This window comes from Arvicanthis niloticus, chromosome 3 (assembly GCF_011762505.2).
Source record: "Arvicanthis niloticus isolate mArvNil1 chromosome 3, mArvNil1.pat.X, whole genome shotgun sequence".
Classification (NCBI taxonomy): domain Eukaryota; kingdom Metazoa; phylum Chordata; class Mammalia; order Rodentia; family Muridae; genus Arvicanthis; species Arvicanthis niloticus.
The window spans coordinates 1,560,702-1,574,616 of record NC_047660.1 but is presented as its reverse complement, the minus strand read 5'-3'; the positions used below and the strand labels follow the sequence as shown (position 1 = coordinate 1,574,616).

The window sequence follows — 13,915 nt, the reverse complement described above, 5'->3', positions numbered from 1 at the left end:
TGTCTAGGCTCCAGATAAAGTATGTGACTCACCTCTAGGGACTTGTCCTTATGTAGAACCTTCCGGACAGCTACCAGAATGTCGAGTTTGCCTATCACCAGGATATCAAACACAGCATTCAAGCCCTAAGAATCGAAGTCTCACGGTTAGTCTGGAGGGAGCCTGGCCTTGACAGGGCAGAAGTTAGTCACATTTCCATTATTTGACCTAGTCCAGAAATTTGAAGAAGATCATGGACAAACTCCCAGGTATTTAGGAAGAACAGCCATATGTTTAGATGAATTCAATCCAAGTGGGGACTCCACCACTGAGAACCTAGGGAATCCCTGACAGTAATGATCCCATGGCCTACATTTAAAACTGAGGATAGCGACACTCTGGGGTTCCCATGGAAAGTTCCCCAGAAGTCTTTGTTTCCCCCACCTCCTAGTCTATAACTGAAACAGAGCGGTCAACTACCTGGGCAATGATTAAGCATAACAAGAGAAAGACAGCCATCAATCCCACCAACCTGGTCTTGTACATAAACTTCAATGGGTTGACTGAGGCCTGTTGAACAGGGCAGACACATGAAGGCCTGGATCTCTTAGAGCCCTAACTGTTCACTAGTGTTTTCTGCTCCCTGGGCACACAGCTGGACTCTATACTCAAGAGTGCCCTACAGCGAGATCCCAAGGTCAGGTTAGGTGGGTGGGGAACAGAACCTGGGGAAAAGTGAAGACTCTTCTGGAGTTTTAGTTTAAAAGCTGGACTCTCTCCTCTTTGTGTCCCTGTACTTCCAGCTGTGGCACAGCTGTCTAGAGTAACTCTGGACAGGACATAAAAACATTGCTCATGTTGTGCAAGCAAGCCTCTTCAGACACTATGGAGAACTGCCTATGGTGAACAACAATAACCTGAGGTAAACCATAGCCCCGCCCACACTAATAGCTCCTATGGCCACCATAACGGTCAGGCTGCCTTGGATCTAGTCTTTACTTTGTTGATGACTTTCTGTAAATGTCACTTTGGTAGGCACTGTCATCTACTGGAATCCCTGCCCAGTCTGCATAAAGGAGTCTGAATATCCACGGTGTATCTGGTGAAAGCTGCCCCTATGTGACTTGGCTCTTTTTAATATGAGGTTCTATAGCAAAGAAGATCAGAAAACATCAGAAGCCAGTGGTAATTTGTGGTTTTCAGAGCAAGGATGACACCCCTGCTTAACTGTCTCCCACAAATGCTAGGAGTCACTAATTATCCAATTCACAGGCCACTGCGGGGTTAAACGTTTCAAAGAATCCTGATTTTATTCACTAATGTGACGCACATCATACATGGGTCACAGAAGACCATCTCTGCTCAACTGTAAACTGTTTTCCAGAAGGCAGGAACTCTCCTGTCTGTTGTTCCTACCTTGTCATGCTGTTTACTTCTTTGCCTGGAGCTGTAGGGTGGTCACTTAGGGTAATACAGTCATGTGATCAGGGGGACTGAAGGCAAATACAAGATCAGTACTCATTTTTCCTTCCATGTGGCAGGCAGCATCAAAATGCTCGCAGATTATTTAAATTTAACCTAATCTTCAGTGCTTCTAATATATTAATAAATTCTGGAGCAACCTGCAGAGCTGGCTAAGTGGGATCCTACTCTGCAGACCTGGGGAGGGGAGGAGACCGTGAATTAACAAGCTCTGGGATGCTGCTGGTCCTTAAGCCACACTTTATGTTAGTATCAGGTTTCAGAGCAGTAGTCCTCACTAGAACAGCTGTCACAAAGATGCCTAGCAACCTCCACAGGCGGTGTAGGACAGCTGAGGGATTCTGACTGGCTTCCACCGGCTCTAGGTGAGGACGCTATTAAATGTATACAATGCACAGTACTGGCCTGCCACAAGAATCAGCCTGCTTATTAAAACACTCACGGTGACAAGGTTAAGACAAACAACTGAAGTCAGAAACTCATGTTGTAGCCCAGGTTGATTAGGAACTTTGTAGACCAGGCTAGTCCCAGACATGCAATCATCTCAACCCAGTCTCCTGAGGACAGGGATTATAAATTTGAGCCACCGTGTCTAGTTCAAAAGTATTAAATAAAAAAAACTAACTCAGGAAACTCAAGTATCTTAAAAAGAAACTTTTTACTTGTTTTATGTGTATGAGTATTTGCCTACATGTATGTATTACATGTACCACATTCCTGCATGTGCCCTTGGAAGTTCCCTTGGAGGTGCCAGACACAGGTGTTGGGAACTGAACCTGGTCTGCAGAGCAGCAAGTGGTTTTAATCGCTGAGTAATCTCTAGTGTAAGACTTAAGTATCTTCACACAGTAATTATTTTTCATATCCTTGCTTGTTGACTTTTGTCTTACAGACAGAACTCAATAAAACCAATAATCTTTGCTTTGAGTTGTGTCAAGCCCCATATGCTGACTGCTCCTGTCTCCCAATTTTAGTCAACTACCACATTTCTTTCCTTTGTGGGGTTGGGGAGGGGTCATACCCTTAGTTTCAATGCTTTCCTGTAATTATACAAGGCCAACAGAAGCTATATGGGAGGAGAAGGGAAGTGGGCTGTTGAAAGTGTCTCTGTTCCTCAGACATTCAACCCCAGCCTCTGCTGAGAGCAGACCTGGAAGTGGTGTGCCTACCTGCTCAGGGAGCCCTCTCCTGCCTGCTTTAGCACTAGCCGTAGAGGTCAAACACAGCATAACACAGTCAACACAGCTCAATGGTGTCCACACAAGGTGTCATTTAATGACTGGTTCTCGCTCCCATTAATAGATTCATGAGAACTGGCTCCATGAACATGGTTTCCTTTATATTTTACTAAACAGAATGTACCCCACAATTTAAAATTAGTGAAGATGATATGTGTCCTATATATTCAGAGGCTTCAATCCTCAGAATTGTACAATGTATGAGGCATAGAAAGAGCCTTCTAGGAAATTTATTTGTGTGGATGAGCATGCAGTCCTTGGTGTGTATGTGTGTGAAGGTCAGAGGTCAACTAGTTAGTCAGTCCTGTCCTTCCAGCCTGTGGGTCCCAAGGATCAAACTCGGATCATCAGACTTGGCAGCAGTCACCTTTACCTGCTGAGCCATCTCACTGGCTCCTACACACCTTTTTAAATACTAGACTAACTAGGCCAAGGCTTCTTAAACTGTGGGTCATGACCCCATGTGAGACTGCATATTTAACTATAAAAACATAAAAGTTTCTCAATACACAATAACCAAAAATTAACTCAAAATCAAAATACATCATGAATCCAAGGCATTTGTCGTGGCCCTCATCCGAGGTCCATTGTGCAACTTCACTGAAGCCTGGATTCTGAACACACAACCTGCATTCCTGGCACACTGTGCATACTATCACTGCACACAATGCCTGAAACACCGACTGCACACTGTGAATTACAGTTTCTCTACATAACAAGCTCTCTGCCCTTACAGAATCATAATGATTTAATTATGGGAAAATAAACACTTTTAATCTTTTCCTACTATCATTCCAAAACATTTAAGTATCAAATTAGCCTTTTGTTGGATTGGATTTTGTTAGGCAAATATTCAATCCATCTCATGGCATGCAAATTTACTTTAATAGACGATAGAGAAAAATTATGATATACCAAAGAATTGCTTTAAAATAAAGTTGATTCAGCATCAGTAAGTGACTGATTTGTAAGCCTATCTTATCTTCCTATATTATATACCCTGGGTTGTTTAAAAATGTGTTGGGTAGATATGGATGGTGAATGAACAAGGTTGATGAAGCCTGGGGCCGAGGATTCAGATCAGTGGTACAATGCTTGTCTAGCAGGCACAAGGCTACAGGTTTGTTTGCTAGAACCACAAAAGCAAAATGAGCCCTGAACTAGCACTCTTAATTGGGTCAAAGTGTCTCAAGTCCCATTTTTGGGTGAGAAGAAGACTCAAGGGTATGGGGCCTACAAGCTTTTGATGGCTGGCAAAGTTCCTTGTTGTATGCAGGACTGCTAACTGTGACAGTGTCCCAGGAAACTGAACCATTCTTTTATCTTTTAAGGGACCACTCTGCAAGGAGGAAACATGCCTCTCTCCCTCAGAAATTCCCATAGATCAATTCACACAATTCATTACTCATGGTCAGAAGAATCCATCAGTCCTGTATCTGAAATGCTGGCATTATGGCAGCCAAAACCATTGGCCCAAAAAAGGCTAAAACCTCAGGCTGGTGATGGCACACAGAAGCAGAGGAGACCATGGGAATGGCATGGCCCACAGTGTTTCTCTTGGAGGGAGTGGATGAGTACAAAAGACAGGTGTGGGGAGCAGAACTCAAGATGGCGCCTGGCTAGGTGCCAGACGCCCCTGGCATGTTGGCTAACCATTTCAGGAAGCCTGGGTGGCACGTAGGCTAGGCTTTACTGTGGATGCATTTTGCTTGTTCATCGTTACGTAAGATCGGGCTATGTGACGTATGCGTTCAGCACCAATCAAGAAGGACTGCGTAGCAGGTTCTGATTGGAGAGGACACAGAGATTTAAGGGCTGGGAGCTAGAGCTCGTGGGCTTTCGAGATACTTCAAGGTTCCTGAATAAACCGTGTTGGGAAGGAGATCCCGTGTCCGTTGTCTTCTGTTTGCTGGTCGGTTCAGGAGATGACAGACAGGCCCTGTCTGTGTCTGAGGTCTTACCAGCACGGTGACTCCTTGCTCTTTGCACAGCATGGCCACTGCTCCGAGAAAGATACTCAGCAACACCCAGAAGGTGGAAGAATGTGTCCCCTCCTTGTTACCTGCTGGTAAGTAACAAGCACATGAGTTACATGCTCCATCTTTCCAGCGCCAAGAACTAAAATTCCAAGAATGCACCCCACAGAATCATTATCTGAAACCTGAGTTAGGTCCCCAGTAGGCCGATGTGCATTTCTGTACTTTGGCTGGACAATTCCCTCTATAAAGGACACATGTCCCATTTCAAGGCACTGAGAAGTATTGTAACTAAGCTCTGCTCACAAATGCCACAACCCGAGTCCCCACGGGACAAGTTCTTTCTTCCCTACTTGCCCACCACTGCAGGACCATTCTAACAAGTGGAGCTGAGAAGTCTGATACTGCAAACAATCCATCTGATTGCAGAACAACTCCAAAGGTCCCCACTGCTACCAAAAAAATGAGCTCAGAATGCTTGCACATCTTTCGATCCATCACACCAGGGATAAGGACTGGGCCCTATACACCAGAGCACTTAGGCAGCATCTACTCTTTTCCATGTATGATGGCTCTGACCCTAACACCAGAGGATGCATGGCTACTGCTGGACAGCTCATCTTGCTTACACCAGGGGCAAGTAGGGGCCATGAGTCTATCTGGGCTGCAACTGTTATGGGGACTCAGCATCAACAATAAGTCAAAATACTACTCAACATTTATATTGATGAGAATCCTTGAGGTCAGGTGTGGCAACCGATGGTCACTAAGTTGTTTTCTGAGGAAGCAGGTGTACTTCCATTGCTGTCTGTGGTCAGTAAAAAATACAATCTAGTGGCCAAAGCCAAAGAACTGGAAGGAGACAGTGTCACAGGTAGGCCTCAGCCCTCATCTAAGTGAACAAGCATCTTCTTAGGAGAACCAATCATTAGCGTGTCTGGGTACCACTACAAGAACTTTAAATCTGACTTCTGCTCTGCCATTCACTGCTGACACAGAGCATCTGGCAAGTTACTTCCATTTACTCCCCTCAATCTATAAAAGCGCATAATGAACCTACCTCAGAAAATGAGAGGAAAGAACTAGAGTGGAATGATTTGCCACTATGTTATAAATTCCATGAGATCAAAACGTACTCTAGAAAAATCTGTAGGAAAGTACTGTAGTAATTTGTGAGTGAAGAAAAAATAGAACAAGGAAGTTGTATTTTTTGCTGTAGACCCAAGTTCTTAACCATATGTACATATGAAAACCACACCAAACACACTAAACACTTTAAAAGAAAGTCACTCAGTATGGTGTGGAAACCACAGAAGTCAGCTGATAAATGTTGCATGCAAACCACTGCAACTTCCTCAGGTCAGATGCTGAGATTTCCATGGAGCTTCACTGTAACAGTCCAGGGGGTTGGCTGGTAAATCATTCTGACATAGAATGTGCCAAGCATGCAGTGTAGTTTCTAAGGTACACTGTGATTTTTATTAAGTTGTTCACTCTAGAAGCCAACAATAAATGTGTGTGTGTGTGTGTGTTTTCACATGGATGAAGTATACCCTAGCTGGATATAAGCATTGTGATTTATTAAGGACTAACTGGCAAAGCCCCAAGATGGAAGTCTTTCATGTCTTGCCAATAATCACTGGTACCCCGAGTGCACTGGAGGTAATCTCAACCTCATGCTCCCTGATGTGCACTGAGATACCTGTCAAGGTGAAGTCTGCAGACAGCTGAACCCCTTGGAAGCTCAAAAAATCATGATCAGCACCATTTTCTGCCAGGACTGACACCTGCTGTTGCCTTCAGGCTAAGGGTAACCCTTGTGTGTATGGCTTTCATTAGTGGCCTTGCTACTGTGACCACCTGGCACCCTTCTAGGTTCCGCGGTCTATATTCCATCCCAGGCATAGTAGCCAACTCAACAGATTCCCACTTTGCTTTGCTTGCCTGTTCCCCTGGGCTAGCATGCCGCTGGCAAAATCCTACCCTTCTTATAAAGCTGTCAAATGTCACTTAAGCTGTAAAACCACACCCCCATTCTCCCAGGCAGTCTCCCTTCCAAATTCACTTGCTTTACTCCAGTTATAACAGCAAGTGGCCTGCTTGTCTGATTGCCTGTGGGGAAGTGTCCCTAACTGACCCCTCAGATTAAGTTAGGAGGAGCCGTAGGCTATGAACTGTGGTAATCATAACCCACAATCCTCCAGGACGTTCTTCAGTGTATTATAGACACTAGATTTTCTGTTATTGCTGCAGATGAGAACTTCCCAACATTAGACATTTGGATGTTTGATGCTTTGTTGTGGAGACAATGTTACATATCACAGGAAATGAAGATGTACTTCTACTCATTAGATGACAGTTAGCACCTGTATTGGACTGGGTTACAGATACTGTCAAATGACCTTTGTGAGAGGAATTATGCCAATTGGGAGCCCACTGCCCTAAACCGGTGCTACTCAGGGTTCAGACCCTGCAGCTTGAGCTCAGATCTTGCTAAAAATGTAGAATTACAATCTACCCATGTCTCTTGAGTTAGGAATCCTAAGGACAGCAAGTAGCAAGCCATGGGCCCTTGTACCATGTTTCCCAGACCTTTTGGACACTCTATACACCTACAATTTGGCAGCAAGCTTGCATTTAGCTACATTGCTGGCACCCTGCTTGGCTTGGAGGAACAATTGAGAACTGTCCTGACCAAATAGCAGCTGTACCCAATGACTCTGGAGTGGTACACCTGCTGGGTGAATAAAAACAAACCCTTTCTAAGATGCTTCCAGCAGGGGGCCACCTGGCCTTGACTTGAATAACTTCAGCACAGGCTTGAACATCTCGAACTACCCTTTTTACTCATAAGCTCTGGCCCATTAGGAATATTATTCCTTATGCTGACCACAAGCTTGCCTTTCTAAATTTTGTGGCTTAGCTCCAAGCTGTTTAGGTGGCAGGGGGCCTGGAAGTCAGCATTTCTCCACTAAGAACTGTTTCATATTTATCTGGTTCTATCAAACAAACGAAAAATGGTTTTATTTTTTAAAAAATGACATATACAGGTAATACCAAAAGATCACAATTAGAATCATCACCATTACCCAGAAGCCTCTACACTAAGTAGAATAATGATTTGAGGCTTTGTATGTTCCAGCCCCAGCATGAGGTACTCCCTCCAACTTCATTCCTATTGTACTTTTGTCGACTAAACACAAAGCCTAACTGTCCTATAGAAGCCAATACATTTATTCTGCTCTGTTCTACCTCAACATGTTACCTGGATACATGCACTTGATTTTTTTTTTAATTATTAAACCTTTATGTAAAGAACTTGCAAATAAAAGACATTACACAGTGAGATTGGCTGGGCCCAAAGTCTGTGTATCTTGATGAGCTTCTATGGTTAGCACATTTGATTTGTAAATCATTCTTGCTTCATACTGCTCACCTAAACATAATATGATCTCCTGAATTCTTAATTTCAAAAGCACATCTCCAGATCATTCTAAATCTTCTTAGAAAAGTAAAATTACTTTGTGTTTTACTTAAATACAGTGTGGATGAAATTTCCCTCACAGGGTATAAGAAACAAATTCCCTGTTCCTCCATTAAAACATGTAAAGATAACTCTTGAAGGAACCCTGTCAACACAAAGCCAAATACTATGCACACGTAAAAATGAAGGCCTCAAGTCGCACTGGTCTAGTCTAGAGTTCAAAACAGCCTTCTTCACAGATGGCTAGCATACTCAGCGGGCTGCATGAAAACAAGACAGAAAACGTAGCCTCTGGCTTCATCAAGCTTTTTCCCTAGGGTCACTCTAGAGTTGTACTGTACCTTTCGTGCTGGTAGGTTTTTGTCAACTTGGCACAGTCCTAGCATATCTGGGAAGAGGGAATCTTATTTGAGAGAATGCCTTCATCAGATTGGTCTGAAGGCAAGTCTTTGGAGCATTGTCTTGATCAATGATTGATGTAGGAGGGCCAGCTCACTGTGAGCAGTGCTGTTCCTGGGCTGGTGGTCGTGGGCTGTATGAACAAGCAGGCTGAATACTATCTTTTACTATCTCTGCCTCAGCTCCTGCCTCCAGGTTTCTGCCTTGAGCTACTGCCCTGACTTCCTTCAGTGATGGACGGTTATAGTGGGCAAAAAGGCCTTGTGCACACGAACAGGCACTGGAGAAGCCAGGAAATCTGAACACACAGGTTACCTCTTCAATGGAATGAGGTGCTAAGCTGCTTTTCCTGGAATGCAAGGAATGATGCAGTTTTACAACCTGGCGATCATTTGCTATCTAATGAGACAGGTTCTGCCCATATCTTCTGGAATTTTTGTTTTGAGTCATCCCAGACCCTTTTCCCCTAAGTCTTGAGCACTGCATTTAGACCCTAAACCATTCTTATTAGTGATGTCCCATGTGCTTTATGACAGCGTAAGAGACTTCTATGTTATCTTAGGGCCAGGCCAATCCTGACACCCACAGGCTTTGTGTTTACCTCAGGCAAGCTCCTCAGACCGTAACTTCTTGGGCACTATCTCCAAGTCAACAGCAATCATTCTTGTGAAAGAAGCCAGATGCACTTTGTAAAGAATCTCAATATAAACGTCTTAAATTGCTGTGCCCTTGGGACTCAGTTATTACCAATTTTTTTTCCCAAAATTGTGCTGTGCTTAAACACAGCTAAAGTAAAATGACCTGGGCCAGACTCTAGAAGTCCTGGTCTAGCACTGGTTACAATAAAATCCAGCTGAGCTGAGGTTCATTCTTACCTCACCCTGATGGTTTTCGATCACCACAGACTATGATGTGAAAGTGCAAACCGAAACAAAGCCTTTCCTCTCCACATTGCTTCTGGCCATGCTTTATCACAGCAACAGAAGGACTTAAACCTCCTCCAAGCTCACGTCCTTCACTGCAATCCTCCTGTAAGCTTCTGGCATCAGACACCCAAGACATAAACCTGCCAGGTGAAGACATTTCTCTGCCGAAGTTACTTCAGCTCCACTAGCCAAAATCAGTGGCAATTTCAAATCAAAGGCAACACTTCAATGGTCAGTTATTAACCCAGCTGACGACTTCACCTGCGGAGAGCTACGCTTCAGACCTGCTACTATATAAAAGCAAGTCATTAGAGCTAACGAGCACTAGGACTTCATCTAGTCCCAGCTGAGACGTTCTGCACTGCCCCCCAAGAATCTGAAGACTTCTGTGTGGAAAAAAAAATCACGTGTATTTCACATTTTATACTGACTCCATATAAAATTGTATTTCTGATAGACTAAAATTCATCTGTTTTTTTTTGTTTGTTTGTTTGTTTGTTTGTTTTTTGACAGGGACACTTATACCCCAGCCTGGCCTCAGATTCACTATGTAGCCGAGGATGGTCCTTGATATCGGATCCTCTTGTTTCCGTCTCTTAAGTGCTGAGATTACAGCCCTGGTTCTTGTAGACTTGAGGCCTGAACCCAGGGCTTTATGCATGGTTTGTATGCATCCTAGCAACTAAGCTATGTTCCCGGCCCACTTGTTTCTACAACTTAAACAGTAGAAACTGAAACGAAAAGTATGCCCTGTTACGTTCCTATATGTGGCAGCGTCTGTGGACCTCAGAATCAGTCTCAGATCACAAGTGAAACACCCTGCACACTGCTACGTCTGTATTCCAACTATATCTCTGAGATCTTACAAAGTTTGAAATGAGCCTGCTGGTTTAAATCCAACATTTTCTCATCTACTCTTTGCTATAGAGTTATCAGTATTTTATCAGAAGCCTTATGACTAAACACGTATACATGCTAGGGTATCTTTCAGAATCCTGTACTGGCTGGTTTTGTATGTCAACTTGACACAAGTCAAGCTTCTTTCACAGAGAAAGACGCTTCAGTTGAGGAAATGCCTTCATGAGATCCAGCTGTAAGGGATTTTCTCAATTAGTGATCAAGGCGGGGAGGGCTCATTTTGGATGGTGCCATCCCTGGGCTGGTAGTCTTAGGTTCTATAAGAAAGCAAGCTGAGCAAGCCAGGGGAAGCAAGCCAGTAAGTAACATTCTTCCATGGCCTCTGCAGCAGTTCCTGATTCCTGACCTACTTGAGTTCCAGTCCTGATTTCCTCTGGTAATGAACAGCAATGTGGAAATGTAAGCTGAATAAACCCTTTCCTCCCCAACTTGCTTTTTGGTCATGATGTTTTGTGCAGGAATAGAAACTCTGACTAAGACAAATCCAAATTGGAAAACTTAACCTTTTAAAACCATATCATCTGGGGCTGGAAAGATGGCTCAGCATTTAAAAACACTCATTGCTCTTCTAGAGGATCTAGGTCTCATGCAGCACGCATGTGAGGCATCCCACAACCACCTATAACTCCAGCTCCAGAGGACCCTATGCTTTTGCACACACGTCTGCCTGCCAGCATGTGATGTATACACATATACTTGGGCACACATACATACACACAAAATAATAAATAAATAAATCTCTAAAATCTTATTGTTTAAATCAAGGGGTTCTTCTTCACAAACATGTAGTATGCCTGTACATTATAAACCAGAGTCAACTAATGTACACAACATTGGCAAAAATGCTTATATTACAGGGGTGGGTAGAAACCTACACCGAGAAACCTGTTCTGAGTTCTGGGACAACCCCATCTACTATAGTTTTATCCATGCAATTCCCCTAAATTAAGACTTGCTTTTAATCTGATTCATCAAAGCAACTTATCAGGTCAATCTGCAACATAACCTAGGTGAATTTGGATTTCATGTTTTTGTGGCTGTTTTTAACCAGGTAACCAATGCTAGCAACTCTCATTCCAAGTATGAATATTTCATTGCAGTGACAGAAACACTTGGCCACCTTGCACGGAGAACCAAGTTAACAGTTTTTTAGCTCCATGTTTACTAGAAGTCTCTTATATTGTTAAATCACTTATGCAACTATGCAGCAAATACCAAAAAGTTAGTAATCTTCTCAGTGTGAATAATACAGTTAGAAGATAAGTCCTTTCGTTTTTAACTTAGCCTTCAAACCTCTTCAGGATGGAAGTATTCTCACCATGTAAGAGGTTAATTTAAAAAAAGTAATGTAAAATGCATATTAAAATGTAATAATTTTAAAACTAAAAGAAACTGTGATAAACAGTAAAAACAAACCTTAAAACAAATGTTGCCTCCAGTACAGTACAGTACATTTATGAATAATCTGTGTGTAGAAATAAAGTCTCCCTAAGACAGGTAATTCTAACCTGAACGCAGCTCTCTATTCACATGGCCTCAACTTTGTCCAGACTGTAAGATTTTAAGCTCAGAAGATGCAGGAGGGTATGACAAAACCATCTGTACCTTTCACCTACAGGAAGACCATGCTCTAGGACAATTACCTAGCACAACAAGTGCCAATGGTGTAAGACTCAGAACTCTGGCTATCCATCCCACTCCATGTCTCTATTATCCACGATAACACAGTCCCTTAGGATGATGGAGGGAAAGGATGAAGGGGTGAAGGGAAGAACTCCAACCAGCAGAAAGACACTTGTCAGCACTGACACCCACAAGTGCCAACAGATGTGACCAATTTAATGAAGCATTCGTCTCCAACTTGGCATTCCTTCCAGAGGGAAGCCCTCCTTTCAGCAAAAGCAGCACATTGTACAAGCTAGCCCTCTTCACCACCCTCTGCCTGGCAGCTCTGTGGAGCGAAACTGGCACATCATGGTGTGTGTGGGAACTGTGCCATCACGACAGGTGGTCACAGCTCTGTAGCTGCCAGAGCTACACAATGAGCATCAGACTCGTGTTCCAAGTACTGGAACCAACCGAGCCTGCTTCCATGCACAGAATGAGAGTCAGACTTGCTGTCCTCAGATAGGGGACCATGTAAAGAAATTCAAGCAAGGGAGGAACCAAGAAAAATGAAGGCGGAGAAGAAAGAGACAAACAATCCATTGGCAATGACCCTAGACCTAAAAACAGGTGTCTGTATGGCACAGCCTTTATTTATTTATTTATTTATTTATTTATAAAGCATGTTCTTACACTGTAGTCTAAACTGGCCTCAAACTCCTCTTGCCTCTGACTCCAGAGTTTTTAGATGACAGGTGTGTCACCCAATTGACTAGGCTTATTTTTTAAGCATCATGATTCTAAGTCAAAGAAAAAATATATCTTGAGCAAAATGTAAGGGAATGAAAACTCTGATTTCCTAGCTGAACCACAATGGGACAGCAACAGAATAAAGATTTAAGAGTTTTTTAAAAAGGGCTCTGAGACCTCATTGACATTTGGCTGAGCTAAGAATTAAAAGTACGTGTTGTACAATGGACCAAGATCATCTCTCTCTGGAAGATCCCTCCTCTCACATGAGTAAGACATTGAGGCCTAGCTTAAGGCACTAGTTGAAGAATGGAATTGTTTCTGGCATTTTAGTAAGCTTACTGCTCAGGGCTTACCTGTCTCCAATCTGAAACAGCAGGCTTTGAAAGAGCTTTCAGTACTGACAAAACATCTCATGAGAACAGCACATTTTTGGTTTGGGTATTAAACAACAACAACGACAACAAAACATATACTTTCAACTCATCTGTTTAATGATATTTTTTGTTTCGTTTTGAAATAAATGTTTGATGATGTTTTCATTTTTAAGAAGATTCTCTTCTAAAAGAGCTTAAAGAAAGTAAAGGAAAACAAAACAAAATAAAAAACAAAACCCCCAACAACAACAAAAAACAATAACAACAACAAAAACCAGAGCCCTGAAAACAACCGTGAGTGGATTTCCCTCCATTTTCTGAAATTCCAGGACACCAGAACTTAGCAGAGCTGCCTCCTAATAAACTCAGGCAGTTAAAGATTGTTCAGACTTTATAATAATACAGACTGCGCCTATAAAGAAAGCTAATGAGGTTACCCAAAAGAAGCTATGGTCTCTTGGAGAGCCTTCTAACTAGTTAAATCATAATTCAGAGCACTTAATTTCTGTTCCCTTATAAAAATAGTATTAACTCAGTTCCAACCCTTGAATGTCAACTTTATATGTATCTAAAACTGGACCTCCTATTTTACTGACTTTATATATTCAGATTCTTGAAGTACAAAGACCAGGTCTTTAAGTTGGTTGCTTTAAACATTAAGTCTAAGCATTAAACAGCATGATCATTTTCATTCCAATAAAGACTGTGTTTCTGCTACAAAAGTTTTAATTCTCTGCTGTACTTACAGACACAGGCAAACAGCATGCTATGGCATGAGTCT

General features: G+C 42.7%; 1 protein-coding gene across 5 annotated transcripts in view; it reads right to left on the bottom strand.

Moving 5' to 3' along the window:
* The window catches only part of Tmtc4 (transmembrane O-mannosyltransferase targeting cadherins 4), a 59,204-nt gene that overhangs the window by 25,119 nt on the left and 20,170 nt on the right, over positions 1-13,915 (bottom strand). For 4 of the 5 annotated variants that reach the window (XM_034498315.2, XM_034498314.2, XM_076930525.1 and 1 more), the window contains 2 exons: positions 4,661-4,764; positions 33-125 (listed from right to left, as the gene is read on the bottom strand). In XM_034498315.2, coding sequence (XP_034354206.1) covers positions 33-125; positions 4,661-4,764 — 197 coding nt within the window. The remainder of the gene's footprint in view (positions 1-32; positions 126-4,660; positions 4,765-13,915) is intronic. The other variant, XM_034498319.2, reaches the window with a different exon arrangement.